Source organism: Lynx rufus, unplaced genomic scaffold, assembly GCF_022079265.1.
Source record: "Lynx rufus isolate CCGP_SWC_20201006 ecotype Redwood Valley unplaced genomic scaffold, mLynRuf1.p SCAF_29, whole genome shotgun sequence".
Classification (NCBI taxonomy): Eukaryota; Metazoa; Chordata; class Mammalia; order Carnivora; family Felidae; genus Lynx; species Lynx rufus.
Genome location: NW_025814844.1, coordinates 5,675,456 through 5,700,163, shown reverse-complemented (window position 1 = coordinate 5,700,163; position 24,708 = coordinate 5,675,456). Strand labels below are relative to the sequence as shown.

Sequence of the window (24,708 nt, the reverse complement as noted above, 5' to 3'; positions counted from 1 at the left end):
CCTCACTCTGTACGTTGATATCATACAAAATCAGCTGTCCCAACACGATTTGTTGAAAAGACCATTTTTGGCCCAGTTGGTTTTCCCAGCACCTTTGTTGATAATCAGTTGACCACAAATGTGAGGGTTTAATTCCAGATGCAATTCTATTTCTTTGATCTAATTTTTACCCTTCTGCCAGTACCACATTTCCCTGATTGCTGTAGCTTTTTGGCAAGTTTTGAAATTAGGAAGTATGAGTCCTTCAACTTAGTCCTTCTTTTTCAAGATTATTTTGTCTATTCCACATCCCTTGCATTTCCATAGGAATTTTAGGACCGGCTTGTACATTTTTGCAGAAACCCCAGCTGTATTTTGATAGGGATCGTGTTGAATCTGTAGATGAATTTGAGGGTTACCTACTCCTTAAACCTTTAAGTCCTAAGCGATAAGCAAGTTACAAGCTGTTGTTCATTTCTTTTTTTAAATTTTTTTTTTTCAACATTTATTTATTTTGGGGACAGAGAGAGACAGAGCATGAACGGGGGAGGGGCAGAGAGAGAGGGAGACACAGAATCGGAAACAGGCTCCAGGCTCTGAGCCATCAGCCCAGAGCCCGACGCGGGGCTCGAACTCACGGACCGCGAGATCGTGACCTGGCTGAAGTCGGACGCTTAACCGACTGCGCCACCCAGGCGCCCCTGTTGTTCATTTCTAATTGTGGACTGGAAAGGCAGCCTTGACCTCTGAATGGTACCTAAAGAAAAAATTCTGAATAAAATATTAAATCTTTGAAATGTTAAAATGCATAACAAGTTCACATAAAACTGTACATAAGGTTATATTTGTGAAGTTATCACTTGCAACTTACCAAACTTATCATTATATTCGAAATGTATTTTACTTGACTAAATTATTTTTTTAAAAGAAGGAATCTGTCTTCAAAATATTATCATTTGCAGCTGGTTTAGCTTTTATCAGCGCTATTATCTAACCCAGGACCAGCCATTATTACTTAATACATACTGACTCAAGATAAAGTGATATGCTGACACCCATTGATTCAAAGGCTTACAGCGACTCTCCTAGTGAGTGTACAAACATTTTTTTCCCTCCAATTTTGAGATAGTTCAAGCACTCCGGGAAATAATAATAATAAATGTATTTACACCACCCCGATTTGTTTAATCTTCCCTTGTTCCTTCTGTCCGAAGTTTTCCCGGAAGCTTGGGTACCTGAAGAAGGCAAAGTGACGCTGATGCCCTCTAGGAGCTGACGGTTTAGCTGCTCTGTTGAGACATTATGCTTATTCACCTCCTTTGGCTTGACCTTTGCGGCACCTACCAAATTGGAAAGGTTAGGTGATTGGACGACGTGAGCAGAGACAGCTGAGACACAGCCAGGCAGGGCCGTGGCCGAAATGCTGGGTCTCAGTGGGTCCCTGAGACAGAAAAAGAGAATGAAGGCGGCAGATAGAGGAGGTCGGGTTCAGCCTTGACAAACACCCAAAGACGCTTTTTGCCATCTTTCATTCTTTCCTTGGTCCCGGACTCTGTGGTTAAGGAAATGGTTCACTTTTCACAGACTGTAGCTAAAGTCAGAGGAAATTTTGACCTTTGGAAGTCCTTGAAGAATGGGGCCTCTCAGAAGCTCAGAATGTGCTGCTCTTTGTTTCTCCTCTGCTTGCCCTGAAGCCACTGGAAATACAGGCCCAGCTCCAAGTGGCGCCGGCTAGGAGCCGACAGAACACAGAATCTGATTCGACAACACACAGAATCTGCTCCTCACCCACTGCCGGAGGGAAACCGCTTCACTCTCTTGCACCTTTTCCTGCACCCACTCACTAGAGAACGATTTTTGTAGGAATTCACCTGCAGTGGAAGAGGGTCAGTACCCGGTTTTGCTTTCCTCTCCCCATCACAAGAGAACAGTGTTTTAATTAGTGCAAATTGAGATCCTGAGAAGGGAAATATTCCTTCTCTCCACCCTTTGCTCCCGTAACACTCCCCGGAAGGGAAAACCAGATGAAGATTATGCGGCAAGGAGAAACATCAGAAGCTTGCAAATCTGGCATATGCTGTTAAAAATGAAGTCAACAGCTCCTGATAGGGCGGTGCCACCACATCTGCTTTGAGAAGAAGCCTCAGGAATCACCGTATTTAAAAGTGGTACGGCTGAAGAGGTCCAGCGGTATTTAAAAATTGGTGACAGAGGGGCGCCTGGGTGGCCCGGTCAGTTGAGCATCCCTCTCTTGGTTTCTGCTCCGGTCATGATCTCACGGTTTGTGGGTTCAAGCCCCACGGGGCGGGGGCTCTTCATTGTCAGTGTGGATCCTGCTTGGGATTCTCTCTCTCCTTCTCTCTGCCCCTCCCCCACTTGCTCTCTTGGTCTTTCTCAAAATAAATAAACTTTAGAAAATAAATAAAAGTTGGTGACAGAAACTGCCCAAGGAAGTGTGACTGTGGCATTCGAAGAGGGGCATCGGACGGCAGAGGTGTGGGCACCCAGAGAGCCGCCTTTAATGGCATATCTGGTTCCCATTTGGGGGTGTTGGTGTCATTTAGGAAATTAGGAGTTTCGGTGCAGAGTGCCACTGGCAGGAGGGAAAGAGGAAGGACATGTCCATATATTAAAATAAATGTAGTAAGCCCTGAGGGAAACTCTCCAAGCACTTCTGCCCTCAGCCAGTGCGCTGGGAAAGCCGGAAGTGAGGGACCGGAAGCGGGAAGTGAACAGACAGGAAGCGTGGAGAGTAGAGGCTCAAGCCTACGTTGATCCTAAAAAGCAAGGCTGGGCCGCCCCTGCCTGCAAGTAGCCCCTGCCCCTTGCCCCTTCTACACCCTCTCTGTCACAAGAGACCCCACTGTTGTTCTTTGTTCCGCGGTGGGTGTCTCCCCCTCCTCTCTGGGCGTCCAGGGCCGCCTGCCCTGCCCCCTCCGTGGGGACAGGGTCTGGGAGGGACCGTGACGCCGCTAAATGAAGATGCTTCACAAATCGGGCAACGACATTTTACTGGAGTGTGTTTTAGTCTGGGACGCCCTAAGTAGCTTCTAATTATGAAGCATTGTCTCTGCCTCCTGGGTTGAGGCCAGTTTCCGTTCTCCGACGCTCAGAGGGCCAGGACTGCAGGCAGCGCGCCGGAGACAGGCGTCCCGGGGCTGGGGTTGCGCTTATTAAGAATCTAAGAAGCACTGTATCTGGTTGTGTTTTTCTCCTCTTTCCTCCCCCCCCCCACTCCCCCATATCCCTCCTCACCCTCGCCTTCCCGCCCCTCCCCGTCCCCATTCACTTCTTTGTACACCTAATTTCCCAAGTCTGGTCAAGATACAAACCAAAGGGTGTATGAAGCCAGCGAATGCCATTCTTGACAAGGAAATGAGGCACATGGACTTCATTTAATAACAAAAGAGGGTGCTCCTGAAGGCCAGAAGGACGTGTCTAAGCAGGAATAGCTGGAGTGTGCTTAGAACACAGAGCTCCCTGTTTGGAGACATTGAAATCCAGAGCAGCCCCTTTGAAGGCGGGCCTGACTCCACCCTGTCCTTCCCCTTCTCTGTTTGTTTTCTATGGCTGCTGTAACAGATTACCACGCATTTGGTAGCTCGAAACAGCACAAGTTTACTTGCTCACAGTTCAGAAAGTCACAAGTCTGAGAAGAGTGTCACCGGGCTCATAACCAAGGCATAGGCAGGGCCGTGTTCCTTTCTGGAGGCTTTGGGGAAGAATCCGTTCCTGGCCTTTTTCAGAGGCTGCCCACATTCCTTGGTTTGTGGCCCCTCCCTCCATCTTCAAGTCCGGCAGCAGAAGCTTTTCCATGCTCTGACTCTCTTGCCTCCCTTTGCCAATTGTAAGGACGCTTAGGATGACACTGGACCCTGTATAATGGAGGATAATCTTTCCATCTCAAGGTCAGCTGGTCAGCAACCTTAATTCCGTTAGCAGTCTTAACCCCCCCCTTGCCATGTACCATAACATATTTCCTGGTCCCAGGGATTAGGATGTGGACATCTTTGGGGGCTGTAATTCCACCTGCCAACTCCTGCTTCCCCATTGCTTAGTACCTGTCATGTACCACGTGTTCAGTAGATACTTGTTGAATGAGTGAATACGTGTGTAAGCCCATATCTGCATTACGTCAACTTAAGCAACATTTCATTGCAGAGAAGCGACTGAGAAATGGAAAGACGCATGGAATTTGGAGTCAGAAGACTGTGTTCAAGGTCTAGTCACACCACTGAAGAGCTGTGTGTCCGTGGGCAGTGGATGTAACCATTCTGAGCCTATTGTCTCATCTGTAAAATGGGAACAGTCTTACCCAGTGAACTTGCCTTCACAGGGTTAGGGACTCATCACATGTGTTCCATCGTTACATATTTGTTGAGTCCCTGCTATGGCCCAGATAGGGGGTCGGGGAAGGGTCGCACAGGAGGTGACCCTTGAAAAAGGTGTGAATGAAGTGAGGGAGTGAGGATATCTAGTGGAGGGTGGTCCAGGCTGGGGAAGGCATGTGAGATAAGCTTGAGGGCTCCACGTGGCTGCATGTTCAGGGAGCAGGGAGGAGGCCAGGGGCTGGAGAGAGAGGGCAGGGGAGACGAGCCTAGTGCCCTAGTGACACCATAGGACACAGTTTGGATTTTATGCTTAGTACTTTGGAAGGGTTTTGAAAAGTGACACAGTTGGAAGAAAAACGTCAGTTGCTTTACAGTTAAAATAATATGATGTCAGGTATTTGCTTCAGAAGGTTTTAGCAGCGGGGTGGGAAGAGAGGTGGAAACATGCCCACGGCCATATATTCGGGGTGATCTTGAGGCTAGGGGATGAGAATCTGGAAGCGCATTGTACCATGCTCTCTTCTGGTGCGTATGTTTGAAAATTTCCACAATTAAAAAGTTAAAAATAGATTCGATGGTATGTGTAAATAACACATCTCAGAAGTTAAAAAAAGGATCCCTCTGGGTGCTGTGTGGCCAGTATGGAGGCCACTGCAGTATTTAAATGCCGTAATGGAAACTTCCAGATAGCCCAGGAACGATGCACTCAGGCTGCACTCAGTGAACACAGCACAGTCCTGGGTGCCTGGTGCTTTGGGGATGAATGAAACCACACGCCTGCAAGTGTGTGATTCCAATCCCTTTCTAGCAAGGTGCTGTCATAGACTCGGGAAGCTCCTCAAGGGTGCCCAGCAAGGCAGGCTTTCCTGCGGGCACCGTGGTGGCAGGGCTTCAGGACAGGTGCCGCAGCCGGGGGCACTGGGTTAGGCCCCGCTGTGGGGCCCACAGAGCAAAGTGTCTTCTGCTCTGGGCGTAATCCCAGGTGATGTTGGCTTGCTGTCCCATTCTGCAGGGAGGCCTCTCGAAGATGGGATGTTTTCTGTGAACAGGAGGCTACACACAGGTGGGAGAGACCAAAGCAACCTGAGCAGAGTAGAGAGAGGGAGAGCCATGACCAACCTTTGTGGCATTTCCTTCAAATGAATGGTGACTGTGTGTGATGAGAAACACAGATAACTTAGGGACAGGGTGGGGCAGAGTTCTGGACTTTGAGGAAATTCCATTGGCTTGCTAACAGACAGGAATTAGAGCTGAGGTTCTCTGCAGTTGGGTATTACATGGGTGGGGAAAAATGTATTTCTGCATCATTTCAAGACCTTGACTTCTGTCTCCTACATTATTCTAAGGATCAGAATACCCTAGTCATTGCCTTGTCTCTTACAAAACACAAATCCATGCCCTCCCCACCAACACCACTTTTTTTTTTGTGGAAAGAGGTTTGGATTTGGGTTGTATCATTTTCTACTAGAGAAGGTTTGCACTGTACCTTGTCAAAAAGGAGCCACATGGAGGTCAGGGTACCTCTCAAATCCAGCTTCCTTCTGATACTTTGGCTTCAATACTTTGATCCCCTAATGCTGAGGACGCTGTTTGACTTTAATTGGCACAATGAAAGAAAGAAGAAGGAAGGGGAGGGAAAAAAAAATCCCTTCTCATTGTAAAAGTAATGTAACCTATTAAAATTAAAAAAAAATCTGGATGCATCAAAACAAGTGACGGGCTGCCTATAATGGCAGTTTTCAGAAATCATATAGTTAATAGTCTGCTGTATAATTTCCCAGCCCTTTTTCTTTTCAACTTTACCTGCTAATGGGTTTTAGGACATCTGAGTGGGCATATTAAATAGGCCTCTGCTTTTCTGTGGAGAGAGAGGGTCTGTGTAAAAATCAGAAACATTCTTCTGAATGGCACATAAAGAACATTCAGCGATGGTTTTTCCATTCAGCTTTTGCCAGCTGGGAATGTTGGGAATGTCAAGAATTTTCCTCTACCGCTTCCCTCTTTGTTTGAATCCTAATGAACCACGGGATATGTTTTGGCTTCTGCCCTCGACTGTCCCTGGCCTCAGGGTTCTGTGGGATGGTGAGAATTTCTGATCCTGTGCTGGCACCAGCGGCAGAACAGCATTGACTCCCGGGCTGCATTGAAGCGACTCACCAAGGACACTGTTCTCTGAACATCGTAACACATAACGAATCCCTACAAGTTCCTGGACCTGATGCCAGAGCGCTCTGGCTTGGATAATGCTCATCTGGGGAGGCAGAGCCCAGCTGGAACTTGTCCTTGTTTGGAAACTTGATGTATTTTCCACTACTGCTCATTCTTGACATGCACGATTTTTTGCTGCTGTGGAATTTATGATGCCACAAACCTGCATTTAAGGAATTTTGCCTGAAGCAGACTGGGTGGTCTGGAGGATTTGGATATTTCCTGGAATAATAATTTCCACTGTGTGCTGAGTAGTGTGTGAATGTACACACGTACAGGGTGGTGTGGGATGGGAAGAAAGGACATTTGTGTTACAGGTAAAACACTCGGAAGAATCAAGAGCAGGGCAAAGGGAAGAGGTTTCATCCAGACTCTGTCCTGCCTTGGCCATGAGTGTCATCACAGAGCTGGAAAAACCTTAGTTATCACCACCACCACCCCAACCCCCACAGCTACCCACAGTTTACAGAATAAAGAAACCAGAACAGAGTCAGGCAGCCAGGCATGGATGTCTCGACTCCCTTTGAGTCTAGATCTTTTCGTACTTTGCCCTTAAGGTGGGTTCTGAGCATACCTGGTCTCGAGATGTTAAAAAATGCTACTTGGAAAAAGGTAAAGAAAATTGAGAATTCTGAGTTAAGACCAAAACAAATAGGTTTCTTGACTATACTAATTTTCAGAGCTTCTCACTCACTAATAATACTTTGTAAATCTCCGAGGAAGCGTTATCATGTACAACGTTGGTCAAACTTACTTGGCCAAGAAACCTTTTTTCCAAAAAGCACCTCATGGGCCCAGGGTTCTGCAGAAGACCCTAGGGAAGTACCAGACTGCTCTATCTTGCCTCTTGTGTCATCTTCTGTTTTTTCAGAAATGTAAATTTCACTGCTGCCTGGAAGTCCATTGTATGGCTAAGCCAAATTTACGTTTCTGGTCCCTGATCGTTAGATGTTGACATCGGTTCCAATTTGTCAACATTACTGATGATTCTGGAGTGAATTTTGGTTACTCTGTGCCCATCTCTGATCATTCCCTTCAGAAGTGCCATTGTTGAATCAGTGTATGAACATTTTCAAGTCTCTTGATATTCCTTGTCTGGTTGTTTTATAGAAAGATTATGCCCACTTTATCCTTCTCCCAGTTGCTGGAAGTGGGGGCAAGGTTAGCATACATCTGTAAAAGCTAAGTCTGAGCAGCTTGAAGAAGACCATTCCCCTCCCTCTTATTCTGTGGACATACAACAGTTAAAAAACACACAGTCACACACACGAAGGACATACACAGCCATTTCTTTTGAGCGTCAGATTGGCTTTTCATAATTCCCCGTGCTGCTTCTAAATAATTAAAAAGTTATCTGAGCACTTTAATTTGGCATTCTAGATATTTTGTTGGATAGTTAGGAAAGAAGGGATTTTGAATTGGCTTCTGTCATGCTCATTTTCAAAGAACCTCTCAAGGTGAGATTTAAAAATTATATCAACCTCATGTGATCGGGAAACTGTTTCTGGAAGAACCTTTTTATGTAAGTGTTTTTATCAGTCTTAATTCAGACTCTACGGAAATTGAGTTATGTCATGTCGAGTATTGAAGCTAATTGTGGTGCTTTTGTTTTTATATTTGTATGGGAAAGAGTATACACATTGTAGGCTAGAAGTGATTTATCGTTTTGCCCTCCACAAATATTATCCGTTGGTCAATGCATTATTGGGTTTTAGAACTGAGACTTGAACTTTTAACTCATTAAAACTCCCAAGTCCCCGGCAATAAAGTCATTTAAGTGGCTTCACCAACAGATTTATTTCAAAATGATTCCATTTGGGGGAAGGAAAGAACAAGTAATGCATTATATACAAAGATCTATTCAATAATTCATGAGACCTGCACACCAGTGACCATTTTAGATTCAGTTCATAGTATTGTAGCTGAAAATGAACTCTGTCTTAAGAAGATATCCACGATTTGCTCCTCTTTGTGCTTGAGTCCACAAGTATCTTGATTTTTGAGATACAGATTTTGTTCCTACGTGGTGTGTTTATGTGGACCTTTCTTATTATGGAGGCTATATTGAAAAAAAAATGGGCGTTTTATATAATTGGGCTAAAAGGACACTTTATATGCATTCTTAACCCTTAGCAAAGCAGGAGTGTTTCAGAAATACGTTCCTTGTATCCTCCCTTTGGGCAGGAATTCTGACTTTATTCTCTACATGTGGATTGGATTGCTAAAGGACAGATTAAAAATAGATTTAGTGATGTCTAACAATTACAACAGACACCCAGTGTTGGGCACTGAATATGAAAGGCACACATGGTAAATGGCCTGCTGTCCTCCAGGGGGTCCTGGCAAGTGGCCAGGGCCCATCAGCTGGGAACTCCTGGGTTCATCCTGAGCTCCATTCAACCCGTTCCCTTTTCTGAAAAACCACAGAGGCCCCATGGCTATTTCTGTTCAAGGTGGAGGCTTGCACCAGGGCGGGAGAGTTGAGAAAGAGCCTGTTTCCTTCCACACTCTGTAGAGTGCTGCCCTAGCCCTCTACAGCGCATTACGAGGGATGCCTTGGGAACTAACGTACTTCAAATCTCCAAGTAGGATCATTTCAATTTGGCAAGGCTTTATTCAGTGATAAGTATTATGTGGGAAACCAACACGAATGAGTGAGATGGTTTTGTTGGAAAAGCTTCAGGATCTATCCTTATTCCTTCCCTCCCTGCTCCTTATCCTACTCTCTAATAAAAATGGTTGCTTTTTCTTTTCAACTTAAAAACCTATGTAAAAAAATCATTGTAAACATTTATGCTCACAGACTCTCATGAGAAGAATGTACAAGTCATTAGACATCCCACTGTTAACATTTTGAGAAACATTGTTGTAGCCGTAGACATAGACAGACCACCTCACATTCTATTCTAAATTATAGTATGCTTCATAAGCAGTTTCGAGACTGTTTCTTTCCCCCTTTAACAGTATGTAATCGTTTCCTAAAAATAAAAACCCTCACCATCATTTTAATTGTTGCAGAATATTCTGTTATATACAGATACCATTAATGGATTCTCTATGATGAACTGTTAGGTCGTTTTCAAATATTTGCTCCCATGTGTAAAATAGGGATGAGGGCCATTGTGTGTGTGATGAGCTCCTTTAAGTGGAGTTGGTAGGTCGAACAATAGGCACATTTCAACTTTTGGAATATATTACCAACAGCCGCTTTTAAAGAGAGTATCTCTCTTTTTTAAATAAAAACTATATATTTAAGGTGTACAACATGATTTGATGTACATACACATAGTGAAATTTTACGACAGTCAAAGTGATTAATATATCTTCTCACATAGTTACCTTTTCCCTTTGTTAAACGATGGTAACACCTGAAATTTTCTCTCTTGGCAAATTTCCAGATTCAATACTCTATAATTAACCATAGGCATCAGGCTGTGCCTTCTATCTCTGCAACTTATTCGTCCCATGTAACTGCAACTTTGTAACCTTTCACCAACATCTCCTCGACCCCTCCCCTCCCTGTTCCTGGTAACCACCCTTCTACTCTCTGCTTCTATGTATTTGACTTTTTTAGATACCATGTATAAGTGAGATCATGCAGGTTGTTTTGTTTCTGCATCTGGCTTATTTCATTTGGCATAATATCTTTTAGATTCATCCATGTTGTTGCAAATGGCAGGATTTCCTTTTTTAAGGCTGGGTAATATTCCACTGTGTGTGTGTGTGTGTGTGTGTGTGTGTGTGTGTGTGTGTATACACATCACCTTTTCTTCCTTTCTTCATTCCTCGATAGACACTTAGGTTGTTTCCATGTCTTGTCCATTGCAAATAATGCTTTAGTGAACATGGAAGTGCAGATATCTCTTCGAGGTATTGAAGAGATTTCCTTTAGGCATATAACCAAAAGGGGGATTGCTGGATCATATAGTTCTGTGTTTTTTGTGTTGCCTGCATACTATTTTCAATAGTGGCTGCACCAGTTTACATTCCCAACAGTGCATCAGGGTTCCCTTTTCCCTTTTCTCCACATCCTCACCAACACTTGTTATCTTTTTTTTTTTTTTTTTTTAAAGAGAGAGAGCATGCACACATGAGTCGGGGAGGGACAGAGGGAAAGAGAGAGAGAATCCTAAGCAAGCTCTGCACTCAGCATGGAGCCCGACACAGGGCTCAATCCCACGACCCTGGGGTCATGACTTGAGCCTAAACCAGGAGCTGGACGCTCAACTGATTGAGCCACCCAGCACCCCCCCCCCCTTTCTTTTTGATAACAGCCATCGTAACAGGTGTGATATCTCATTGTGATTTTGATTTGCGTTTCCCTGAGGATTAGTGATATTGAATGTCTTTTTATAAGAAGGTCTTCAAATACATTCCCAGGTAACATATGAGAGTGCTCCCCTGCCCGAATCCATACCAACTGTGGATATAGTAAATCTTTTTAATATTTAATAAGTTACTACATGCCTCTTCATTGCTTTTATTTTCATTTCTTTTACTGTAATTGAATGTTTCAAAATATTTACTGGCAATTTATATCTCTTCCTTGGAGATTTAGCTACGTGTATCCTTTGACCATTTTTCGCCTGAGCTATCTTTTTCTTACTGGCTTTTAAAACCTTTCCACGATGGGGGCGCCTGGGTGGCGCAGTCGGTTAAGCGTCCGACTTCAGCCAGGTCACGATCTCGCGGTCCGTGAGTTCGAGCCCCGCGTCGGGCTCTGGGCTGATGGCTCAGAGCCTGGAGCCTGTTTCCGATTCTGTGTCTCCCTCTCTCTCTGCCCCTCCCCCGTTCATGCTCTGTCTCTCTCTGTCCCAAAAATAAATAAACGTTGAAAAAAAAAAAATTAAAACCTTTCCACGATGTATCCAGATGTATCCAAAGATCTATCCTTCAAAATATTCGTAGACTCTGTATGTATCCTCAGCATAATTATCTATCATGTTTAGAGATAAAGGGTTCTAGTGACCAATGGGACTTGATGTGCTCACATTTTGGAATGGAGCTCGTCTGTGTCACTGTGTTCATTTGAGGGATGGCAGCCGTGTAGGCTGAGGGTGGCTTGGGGAGGTGTCCTGGCTCAATGTTCCTCATTAAAGGCTCAGTGAGGGTCTTGTGATCTGTGCCAGTCTCTTCTTGTCCTCCCCTTGGCAAGCATCTTTTTCTTACCACTCTGTCATCCTAATGAGATGTCCGTGGATCCGTCATATCAGATAAGTGATGAGCAGTGGAGAAAAGAAAATTCATAGAAGAGTAACATTTAAAGTAAAACGTATTTTTGGCCTTTTCCCAAAAGTGAATTTCATGGTCTATAAGCCACAAGCACATGTGTAGTCAAGGAGGAGAATTTATTGCCTAATACGAACCCTGGGAAAATTCTAAGGGGAGTTCAGGGATCTTATAGGGATAATGTAGGATGAAACTTTTATATTTTAATTTGAAGTTGCATGAAATGTGTTGACTTTGGCCTAAAACTATTCATTGTTCTTAAACAGTTTCATTCACTGGCTCCCATGTACTATCGTGGATCCGCTGCAGCTGTCATAGTATATGATATTACCAAACAGGTAAGAATGTCCCCTTCAAAACGGCCCCATTTGTGTTGATTCTCTGTCTTCAAAAGACCAAAACAGAGACTTGACTGCTTGTCATGCCAGGAACCTGGAATGAGATTTCATAGCATGGTGGCCAGGGATAATCAACACCATCTATTGAGTTTATTCACCTGTATATAGTGAAGCATTTCAAATTTTTCTACCAAATTAAGTAAACAACAATGATCATTCATTTTTCAAATTGACCGTCTGCTCGTAGAGGCAAGGTCATGTCTGCCAAGTACCCCTCTCCAGAATGTCAGCCTTTTAAGTGGAGGAAAATGATTTGGTTAAGTTCTGCATGTTTTGTGATTATGGAATACTTATTTTCTATTAGTGTTTCCATCACGCTACTTAAAATGTCAAGGATAATGTTGATGTATGTATTGTATATATATAGTATACCACATTTTTAGTTATCACGTTGGGGATCTAGGCTATCCATCAAGTAACTGCAGTGGTTTGCTGACTTTCTTTTTCCACTCCTGGAGTGCTGACTCAGCTCACAGGACTGCTGGTTTAATGATCCATCACTGTTACCGTCCATGAGTTCCTGACCACTTCTACCTAGATGTGCTGTCTACCTTGGCTGGTTTGCTGGAGGATGGTTGGGAGTAAGGGCAGAAAGGAAATCAGGATTTCTCTGTCTCTCTCTCTCTCTCATGTGTGTGTATTCTTTTTCTTTCCTGAAATAAGCACGAACATGTCTAGTCCTATGACTGAGTCTTTTTCATGCTGAGTCAAGGCTGTAATTTTCAATTGATGTTATTTATAGAAGAAAATTACTAACATGACTTTCTTCAGTTCATCAAGTTTCAATTTTAGAAAAGGAAAGTTCTACAGGTTATTTAAGTGTAACTTAGCTAATAAGTTTTGTGCCAGGACAGGGGTGGGATGTTAATGTACATGAGTTTCCTGAAAATATTTTCCTCTATTAAATTGGGTTGGGTTTACATTTCTACTTGGTTGAAATACTGTGTTGGTGGGTCTTTCCAATGATTGATTTACACTTTGGGTTTAGGATTCATTTCATACCCTGAAGAAATGGGTGAAAGAGCTGAAGGAGCATGGTCCAGAAAACATTGTAATGGCTATTGCTGGAAACAAGTGTGATCTCTCAGACATTAGGTAAGACACATTAAAAACTGTTCTTGGATAGTTAACATCCTCCGTCTCTGAATGTCCGCATGTAAAAAGCTGTCATACCTGTGTTGTTAAGGCTGTTCTTCGTATAATCTTAAGGTGATGTATCAAACCAAACACTTTGGTTTCCCTCAGAGATACTCAATTGTTGACCTTTTTTTTTTTTTTTTTTTTTAACCAGAAACGAGATTTGCAGGGACCCAGTCTATAGGGACTAGAGATTTGATGATAGCTCTATGGAGCCTGATAAGCTAGCTATTTTTACTAAATAAAAATGCTATAAAAAGGAATAGTGAGTGGCACCTGGGTGGCTCAGTCAATTAAGCATCCTACTCTTAATCCCAGTTTAAGTCTTCGTCTCATGGTCGTGAGTTCCAGCTCCACATTGGGCTCCAAGCTGGGCGTGAAGCCTACTAAAAAAAAAAAAAAAAAAAAAAAAAAAAAAAAGGAATAGCCAATTTGTATCATCTATCTGTATTCCCCTGGTTAATTCAACTCTCAGCAATTCAGTCGGTGATCTTCATGAAGACAAAGACATCATGCCTCAGGTTTTGCTAATCCAAGTGTGATTCAGCCAACATTTGATAAACAATGGAAATAGATCTTGTAAAAGCTCTTAACATGGCCTTTGACAAATCCCTCTGTTTCTTTGGGATTTCAGACACTTTGTATCACATTGCATCAGGTTGGTTTACAATAACAGCCATAAACACCACTTAATCATTTGTTTTTCTGGGGACTGGACAAATGTCTGAACTCCCTAGACTTGGGTCAGATCTCTCCATTCTTTACTGTGACCCTAAAACAGCTTGCTTGTCTAGAATTGCAACAGAATCACTAACTTTTGTCATGGGGTTGGGGGAGGGCGGGTGGCTAGAGACCGTGTTTTGCTAGGGAAGGTTCTATCATCTGACACCACTGAGTTATAGCAAAAGCATGGCTGTAATGGTACCAAGCTTTGTGTATTGTGGCAGAACTGATAGAGTGGAAGTTAAGCAGACAGTTATTTAAAGTTGACTGGGATTATTTAGGATTCTTGGTGACATGAAACAGAGTCCCACTTGAAATTATTTTCAGGAAAAAGGGAACTTATTGGAAGGTGATGGTATCCCCACGGTAAAAAAAGCAAGGCTGCCTTTAGCTTTGGCATTTGATATGCTCCATATTTAGTCTCTGGCACTCTCTTTGTTTCTAGTTTAAATTGCCAATGGAAGGATCTCCCCATATCATGACAAGGCATTTGTGGCCAAGAGAGGGGATTTGGGAGGTACAAGATGATTTTTCCCCCGTAACCATGAGAATAGGGACGTAGGTGGTCTTGAAGAGGGGCAGCTCCTAGAAAAGTACAGCCTGGTCAGACAAAACGTGTCTGTGACATGTTGGCTTGGCTACTCATACCTGGAGACGTACCGTACGTTCCTTTTAAAAGGAATTCACTTTTAAAAATGCACTGGTAGAGTATTCTCCTTAGAAGGCATTCTGCCTTGTGGTCAGCCTATATAAGCCTATATATATATATACATATATGTGTATATATGTGTGTATATATATGTGTATACATATATGTGTATATATATGTATATATACATATATATGTGTGTATATATATATATATATATATAATTTTCAAAATGTCCCACCTAACAGAATCCATCCATCTGACTTTGAACTGTAAATTCACTCACAGCCCCTCCATCCCCAGTGGGAGACCGTCCAGGTACTACATCCAGTGGTGACATCATGGGCCTGCTGTCCCACTAGTTCCGGTTTCTGGATAGTACCCTTTCGCCTCTAGTTTGGCCTCAGTGAGGTTGGAATGTGACTTCTCTTGCAGTTGTGGTTTAAAGAATGGAGTATATTGTATCCTTTGTTACACGCAAAGTTATGTTAGATGCTACTTGTCACTGGAATCATGCAGCAAGGAAATGACTCCCTTTGCAATTCTCTTTCAAACCCTCAATGAGAAAGACTCATTGGATTAAGTCACAGAGGAAGACTAGATGGATCTAATAAATTTTTGATTTTTAAATATTTATTAATATGTAATTTAAAATTTTAATTTCTTTATAAATATATTTCATTGAACTAATTTAGACACCATAAAATCCACCTGTCTCTTAGTGTACAGGTCAATAAATTTTTGTATAATTATAGGGTTGTACAGTCATCATCGCATCTAATTTTAGAACATTTCCATCACCCTGCAAAGAACATGCCAATTTACAGTCTCTCCCAACATCCAGCTCCTTCCAGCCCCTGGCAACCACTAATGTACTCTCTTGTCTTTATAAATTTGCTTTTTCTGGACATTTTGTATTATAAATCGAGTCATGCACTTATGTGGTCTTTTGTGACTGGCTTCTTTCACTTACCACAATGGTTTTGAAATTCATCTGTGTTGTAGCACGCGTTAGCACTTCATTCATTTTTATGGCTGAATAATATTTCAATGTGTGGGTGTACCATATTTTACTTTTTCATTCACTGGTTGAATGAAACTTGAAATTTGAGTTGTTTTCACTTTTTGGCTACTTTATTTATTTACTTTATTTTTAGAGAGAGAGTGAGACAGCAAGCACAAGCAGGGGAGGGGCAGAGAGACCGGGAGAATCCCAAGCAGGCCCGGATCAGCACAGAACCGGACACAGGGGGTTCGGTCCCACGAACCGTGAGATCATGACCCGAGAGGAAATCAAGAGTCAGTCACTAAGTGACTAAGCCACCCAGGTGCCTCATTGGCTACTTTAAAAAGTGCTGCTGTAAACGATCATGGACAAATTTTGTGTGGACATATGTTTTCATTTCTCTTGGGTATACTCCGAGGAGTATAATTTCTGTGTCACGGAAACTTTGTATTTAACAATTTGAAGAACTGCCAAACTGTTTTCCACAATGGCTGCACCATTTTACATGCCTACTGGCAATGTATGAGGTTCTGATTTCTCCACATTCTCAGCCAGCACTGTTTTTAACCTGTCTTTTGCATTATTGCCATCCTAATGGGTGTGAAGTTGTGTCAATGTGGCTTGGGTTTGTATTTTTCTAATGACTAATGATGTTAAATATCTTCCCATCTGCTTATTGACCATTTGTATATCTTCTTTGGAGACATGTCTCTTCAAATCCTCTACCCAATTTTTAATTGAGTTATTTGTCTTTTTACTATTGAGTTGTAGTTCTTTATGTATTATGAATACAAGTCCCTTATCAGATATAGGATTTGCAATATTTTCTTTTCCTTTTTGTGAGTTATCTTCGCAATATTTATTGTGTCTCTTGAAGTACAAAACTTTAACAACCAATTTGTGATTTTTTTCCCTTTTATCTCTTATGCTCAAGTGATTGACTAATTAAGATCACAAAGATTTACTCTTCCGCTTTCTTCTTTTTTTTTTTCTTATGCTTTCTCTTAAGAATTTTGTAATTTTAGAGCTTACATTTATATCAGTCATCTATTTGGAGTTGATTATTGTGTGTGTTATGAGGTGGAGGTCCAAATTAATCGTTTGTGTGAATATCTAATTCACAGCACTATTTGTTAAAAAGACAACTTTTTTCCCAGTGAATTTTTTTTGGCACTTTTGTCAAAGATTAGTTGATGATAAATGTAAAATCTTATTTTGGGCCCTTGATTCTATTCAGTTGATCTATACTTCCTTATGCTAATGCCGCATGATTTTGATTGCTAAGTTCGAAATATTTATAAGTCCTCCAATTTAGTTTTTCTTTTTCAAGATTGTTTGACTGTTTTGACTATTCTGGGTCTTTTCCATTTCCATGTGAAAAGGATTCTTTTCTCAATTTCTGTGAAAAAGCAAATGAGATTTTAATAGAGAATGTGTTGAATCTTTAAAACAGTCTGGGGATTATTGGCATCTCAATAATATTAAGTTTTCTGATCCGTGAATATAAGATGCCTTTCTATTTTATTTAAAGTCTTGTTTAATATCCTTTACCCATATCTCATAGTTGCCAGTGTACAAGTTTTGCATTTCCTTGTTAGCCTTGTCCCTAAGTGTTTCATTGTTCTTGATGTTACTGTGAATGGGACTGTTTTGTTAATTTTGTTTATGGTATGTTCATTGTTAGTGTAGACAAGATTATGTTGTCTGTGAATACAGACAGTCTTACTTCTTTCTTTCCAATAAAAGAAATCTTTTATTTCTTTTCTTTGTCTAATTACCCTTTCTAGACCCACAATACAATTTGAATAGAGATGGTGAGAGTGGACATTATGGTCTTCTTCCTGGTTGTAGGGGCAAAGCATTTAGTTGTTCTTAGTAAGTAGGATATTGGTGGTATGGGTTATGTAGGTCCTCTTTATCGATGTGGGGGAAGCTCCCTTTTATTCCTAGTTTGTTGAGTTTTTTTTTTTCTTATGAATGAATGTTGAATTTTTGTGAAATGCTCTTTCTGAATCTTCTGAGGTGATCATGTGGTTTTTATCCTTTATTCTGTTAATATAATGTATTACATTAATTGATTTTCGAATGTTAAACCCCCTGCATTCCTGGGACAGATTCCACTTAGCCCTGACACGTAATCCTTTTTATACGCTGCTGGGTTCAGCTTGCTCATATTTGATTGAGGATTTTTATGTCTGTATTCATGAGAATGTTGGTCTGTAGTTTTTGTGTTTTTTGTGAAGCCTTTGTTTGATGTTGATATATCAAAGCAGTAGATTTTGTAGAATGAGTGGAAAAGTGTTCTTTTCTGTTTTCTAGAAGAGTTTGTGAAAGATTGATGTTAATTCTGAAGTGTTTGATAAAATCACCAGTGAAGCCATCTGGACCCAGTCTTTTCTTTGTGCAAAGATTTTAATTACCAATCCAACTTCTTTATTTGCTGTAGATATACTCAGGTTTTCTGTTATGTCTTGGGTTAGAGTAGTTTGCATGTTTTTAGGAATTTATCCATTTTATTTATGTTATCTCATTTGTTTGTGTAGTGCAGTATTCTCTTATAATCCTTTTCATTTCTGTAAGGTCAGTAGTAATGTCTACACCTCTGTTCCTGATTTTAGAAATTTTAGCCTTTTATTTCCTGCTCAGTTAGCTAAAAGTTTGTCAGTTTTGTTGATCTTTTCAAAGAACAACATTTAGTTTCACTGATTTCTTTCCATTGTTCTTCTGTGTCATTTATTTTCCCTCTGTTCATTATTCCCTTCCTTCTGTTTGCTTTGGGTTTACTTTGCTCCCTTTTTTTCTAGTTTTTCAAAGTAGAAATTAGCATATTTATTTGAGATCTTCCTTTCTAATTTTGACATTTACAGCCATAAATTGCCCTCTAAGCACTGCCATAGCTGCATCCCATAAGTTTTGGTATGTTGTATTTTTGTTTTTATACAATTCAAAGTATTTTCTAATTTATTTTCAGACCCATTTTTTTTAATTTGGTAGTGTAGTGTTTAATTTCCATGTATTTGTGAATTTCCCAAATTTCTTTTTTAAAGTTTATTTATTTATTTTGAGTGAGAGAGTGTGTGTACGTGAGCTGGGGAGGTACAGAGATAGAGAGAGAGAGAGAGAGAGAGAGAGAGAGAGAGAGAGTTCCAAGCAGGCTCTGTGCTAACAGCACAGATGCGGAACTCAAACTCACCAGCCGTGAGATCATGACCTGAGCCAAAATCAAGAGTGGGACGCTTAACTGACTGAGTCACCCAGGCGCCCCAGTTTCCCAAATTTCTGTTGATGGTTTCTAATTTAATTCCATTGTAATTTGAAAACATACTTTGTATGATTTTAATTATTTTAAATGTATTGAGGATTATTGTATAGCCTGGTGTATGGTTGATCCTGGAGAATATTCCATATGAGTTTGAGGCTAATAAATTTTCAACACCTATTTTTATATTTGCTGTTCTTCCCTTGAGAGAGAGAAAGAGAAAGAGAAAGAGAAAGCATTCAGGCTTAACATTGAGGGCCTCCGCAGGCAACTGTATTTAGCTGGAATTTAATTATATTTTGTCTTTATTGTACTTATTTTTTAGAATTACATTTTTATGACAAGTGATGCTAGTGTTCCATTTGTGATAATGATATAAATTTTTTTGCAAAATGTTTAAAAAGTTGATGTATGTACATGACATGATTGTCTACATGGAAACTCCAAAGGGATATACCAAAAAACTCCAAAACTAATAACTGGGTTCAACAAAGTTTCAGGATATGCAATATACACAGAAAAATCAATTATATTTCTGTATCTAAAAATGAATATGCAGAAACTGAAGTTAAAAACACAAACTCTTGACAGTTGCTACAAAGAAAATGAAATACTTAGATATCTACTTAATAAAACATATATGGTATCTGTATGCTGAAAATTATAAAATTCTTACGAAAGAAACCAAACAAGACTTGAATAAATGGAGAGACATACCATGTTCATGAGTTGGAAGTCTCAATATAGAACAGATGTCAGTTCTCCATAAATTGATCTACCTATAGGTTCAGTGTAGTCCCTATGAAGATTCTAACAAGGGTCGGTGTTTTGTTTTGTTTTGTTTTGTTTTGTTTTGTAACAGAAACAAGTTTGTCCTAAAATTTATATGGAAAGGCACAGGTACTAGAAAAGCTAAAATGACATTGACAAAGAAGAATATAGTGGAAGAAATCACTGTCTTCTCTATTAAGACTTACTGTATAGCTACAGTAATCAAGACAGTGTGGTGTTGGCAGAAGGATGTACAAACAGATCAACGAAACACAATAGAGAGCCCAGCAAATAAATATGCTCAACTGATTGTTGACAAAGATGCGAAAGTAATTCAATGGAGGAAGGATAGCTTTTTCAATAAACAGTGCTGGAGTAATTGGATAGCCATAGTGGAGGGGAACCTGCAAGCCAACCTCACACCATATGTAACAATTACTCTGAAATGAATCCTAGAGTTTTCATGTAGAAAGTAAAACTAAAAAACTTTTAGAAAAGTTCCCAAGAGAACATCTTGAGGATCTGGAACTCGGTAAAAAGTTGTGAGACTTGACAGCAAAAGTACCCTCCATGTAAGGAAAAGTTGGTAGACGGGATCTCATCAAAATAAAAACATTTGTTCTGTAGGGGCGCCTGAGTGGCTCAGTCGGTTGAGCGTCCGACTTCAGCTCAGGTCATGATCTCGCGGTCTGTGAGTTCGAGCTCCGCGTCGGGCTCTGGGCTGATGGCTCAGAGCCTGGAGCCTGCTTCCAGTTCTGTGTGTCCCTCTCTCTCTGCCCCTCCCCCATTCGTGCTCTGTCTCTCTCTGTCTCAAAAATAAATAAACGTTAAAAAAAAATTAAAAAAAAAAAAAGATGCAAAGTCTGGGGGCTCCTGCGTGGCTCAGTCGGTTAAGTGTCCAATTTCTGCTCAGGACATGAATTCACGGGCTGTGAGTTCGAGCCCCGCGTCGGGCTCTGTGCTGACAGCTCAGAGCCTGGAGTCTGCTTTGGATTCTGTGTCTCCCTGTCTCTGCTCATGCTCTATCTCTCTCTCTGTCTCAAAAATAAATAAACATTAAAAAAAAAACCAAAACAAAAACACTTGTTCCACGAAAGCTCCCGTGAAGAGGATGAAAAGCAAGCTGTAGACTGGGAAAAATTATCTGCAAACTGTATCTGACAAAGGATTAGCACTGAAACTTAACAGTTAAAAACCCTAATTTGAAAATGGGGAGAGTCCGTCTCACCCGAGAGAATATCAAGGTGGTCAGCACGGGCCTGAAAAGGTGCTCGGCATCATCGGCAGACCTGTCGGAATTGGCAGAATAAAAGTGATAAGACCCAATGCTGGCGAGGACACGGAAACACTGGAGCACTCCTGTGCTGCTGGGGTGCCCGTAAAATGGTACAGTCGTTCTGGAAAAACAGTTTGGCAGTTTCCTTTAAGACTAAATATGCAATTACATATGCCCAGCAATCATACTTTGGGCACTTATTCCAGACAAATGAAAATTTACATTCACACAAAACCCACACGTGAGGATTCATTGAAGCTTTTTTTTTTTTTTTTTTTTATAATGGCCCAACACTGGAATCAGCCCAGATATTCTTTGAAAGGTGAATGACTCAGCACAATGTGGTACTTCCGTGCCATGGGATCGTATGCGGCAGAGAAAAGGAACAAAGTACGGGCAACTTGGATGAACCTCCAGAGAAATGATGCTGAGTGAATAAAGCTGATCTCAGAGGTTTTATAGTGTATTACTTCATTTATATGAGATTTTGAGATGAGAACATTTTTGAAATAGAGGACATATTAGCAGGGGCGCCTGGGCGGCTCGGTCGGTGAAACGTCTTGTCTCTTGGTTTCAGCTCAGGTCGTGGTCTTGCAGTTAGTTTTGTGAGTTCGAGCTGCGCCTGGAGCTCTGCACTGACAGTGGGGCACCTGCTGGGATTCTCTCTCTTCCTTTACCTCTGCCTCCCCCACTTGCACTGTCTCTGTCTTTCTCAAAATGAATAAATACAGTTAAAAAAAAAAAAGAAGACATATTAGTGGTTGCCAGGGACTTTGGTGGGCAGGGATGGGGAGGAAAGTGGGCGTGGCTATAAAAGGACAACACGGGAGATTCTTGTGATGTTGGAACCATTTGGTGTTCTTCTCTGCAGTGGTGGACACGTGAACCTACACAGGGGTTAAAATTGTGTAGAGCTTATGGGGCTCCTGGGTGGCTCAGTCGGTTAAGCATCCAACTTCGGCTCAGGTCATGATCTCACGATTCGTAGGTTCGAGCCCTGCATCGGGTTCTGCGCTGACAGCATCGGAGCCTGGAGCCTGCTTTGGATTCTGTGTCTCCCTCTCTCTCTGCCCTTCCCTCACTAATGCTCCCTCTCTCTCTCTGTGTGTGTGTCTGTCTGTCTCTCAGAAATAAACATAAAAAGTTAAAAAAATTGTATAGGACTTAACGCACACAAATGAGTACCAATAAAACTGGGAAAATCTGAATAAGAGTGTATTAATATCAGTATCCTATTCGTGACATTATACTATAGTTTTGCAAAATGTTACAATTTGAACCTGGACAAAGTGTACAAGGAATCTGTTTCTTATAACTGCAGGGTGGATCTATAATTATCTCAAAAAAAATTAATGAACAAAAGGTTGATTTAGTTAGAAATAATAAGTAAATATTGGAGCAGTGGTATATACGTAGATTTGTGTACGTATATACACACACACCACATATGTGCATATCGTATGTATTATATATGGTGGACTGAAGTTTCATAAGCACATTGGGTTAAATGAATTCAACCATCCCCAACACACATAGGGTGCAAAAGAAAAACAGATTAACTGTATTAAAACTCCCATTTGGGAAAGCAGGGAGTCCTTGCTCAGAATATAAACTGCCTCCCACTGGACAGGAATAGTCTGGTAAATGATAGGGCCTAATGGGCATCTGCTGTTGACACTTTCCATGGCAGTGGAATCAGGTTCTTGGTCAGCCCGTCTGGCTGCTCCAGATTGTGCCTGCTGGTATGATTTTTCTGGGGAGTTAGCCAATTCTCTATACTCCAGACCTTATTTAGAGCTTGACCTTCTTTTATGCTAATCCTAAAACACTTTGCCTTTCTGTAATTGCCAGAAGGCTCTATTTTATTTTGCACTGGGGGGGTTGGAGAGGGACCGTGCGTAGATTTGACATGCGTGTATAAGCGTGTATATAGGTGGAGCCGGGGTCCTCTAACAGACTTCGGTTGTGTAAGCTTGTGAGTCCAGAAGAAGAGGTAACACTGGCGTGTTTTGAGAGCGTAGCGGAATTTAAAAGGAATTAACGCTGTGAATTTGACTTAGCCCACTTGAGACGTTTGTGAACAGAAGTGCTTCATGGAGGAGGTACCCGACCATCCAGTCACTGTGTTTTGAATTCTTGTGTGTTCCAGAAGACGATATAAAGGTCTGACCACACTACCCAGAGTGAAAGGCATTCAGAAGCATCTGGTCAAGAGAATTCAGGCCTTCTAGCTTGTTTTATTAGGCTCCTGACCTGTGTGAGATTTTCCTGAATATCTTGATGAATTCTAGACAAAATGTCCTTGTGCTCAGGTTGCTGTGAAATTGGAGTCATATGCATCCTCTTTGAGGCAAGGAGGCAAACTGGAATTGGCCATGCTGTATGTATGACCGTCCATGCAGAAAGTGCTGGTTGTCACTTTTCTTTCCTGCAGTGAACATGTGCCTTGTAGAAAAGCTCTGTTCACAGCTCTGATCACAGGAGAGTATACGGTTCCTGATGGGGCCCAAGAAACCAGGCCCCATCTCCTTACCCCCTGGGCCCTACCATCTGGTCGTGCTGAGGTAGGGATTGCAAAGTTGGGGACACTCTAGGGAAATACAGAATTGCAAGAAAATAAGAGAACCTCAGCTGAATTGATTATGCAGGACCTGAGAGGCCCATGAACTAGATGGACAGGGGCAGCTCAGAGCAGAGAGAGTGAGCTGTGCAATTTGCCTCACATGGGTGGCAGGAAACGCTGACATGAGTGCCACGTCGTGGTGGGTCACTGGGTTTTTGAACAAGTGATGCATGGGGCTAATTCCAGGTGGCTCGAAGGAGGGCAGATTTGGCCTGGGGTCTAGCTAGAAAAGAAACCTTCTCAGGAAGTCTGGGGAGCCCACAAGAGACTGCATGGCCCTGTCCTGGGCCTGGCAGAGAATTGGAGCAGACGAGTCTTGAAAGGAAAAAGAGAAAGAGGTCACCTTGCTTCAGTAGTTTTAAAAGTTCCACAAACATAAGAATCACGCAGGGCACCTGTTAAAAATTCAGATTCCAGAATCCAGCTCCTGAGATTCTGATCCAATAATCAGAAGGCTGGGGATATATGCATTTTGTAAAGTGGTTCTTTTACAAGTGGTCCAAGTACCATCTTTGGAAAAGCATTGCCTTAGGTGATAGGGTTGATGACGGGGGGGGGGGGGGATGAGGAAGTCCTAGAACTACCTGGGCACATGTCCAGCCTGTACAGGCCACACCTGCCTCCCTCCCACTCTCCAGACCTCAGGGAGAATGGAAACAGTGGTTCTTCACCTTTCAGGATCCAGCACCCCTGACCCATCATCCTGTCATCCCCTTAGAAGCACGGCCAGTTCTCTGGCCCCCTCTCTTTGGCATGTCACACTGAGAGTCACCAGAAGAAGAGATATGATTGGGTTTGTCTCCATCTAATTAACATCAGGCTCCTGCTTAGGTCAGCACCTTGTACCCAGCCACCTCCCGGATGGTGGGTCTTCTTCATATCCAGCCTATAGTTGGTTGACTTCAGCTTGGGCAAATGATTAGGGTCACCTGGCTATGGCACTTTCACAAGAGGGGCTTCAGGTATCTCAGGAACCATCTTCCTAGGTGGCAATGGGGGCGAGATCCTCCAAGTCTTCAGAGGAAGAAGAGGTTATCTTATTCTACCCCTGACCCCTAAGCCAGAATTACCCCCTTCACGTTTCCCTGTCAGCTTTATAACCAAGCCTTGACCTGTAGC

General features: G+C 41.9%; 1 protein-coding gene across 1 annotated transcript in view; it reads left to right on the top strand.

Annotated features, from left to right (window-relative positions):
* RAB31 (RAB31, member RAS oncogene family) overlaps positions 1–24,708 on the top strand; it is a 131,441-nt gene that overhangs the window by 76,892 nt on the left and 29,841 nt on the right. Inside the window, exons 4-5 of the mRNA XM_047090317.1 lie at positions 12,014–12,085; positions 13,134–13,240. Coding sequence (XP_046946273.1) covers positions 12,014–12,085; positions 13,134–13,240 — 179 coding nt within the window. The remainder of the gene's footprint in view (positions 1–12,013; positions 12,086–13,133; positions 13,241–24,708) is intronic.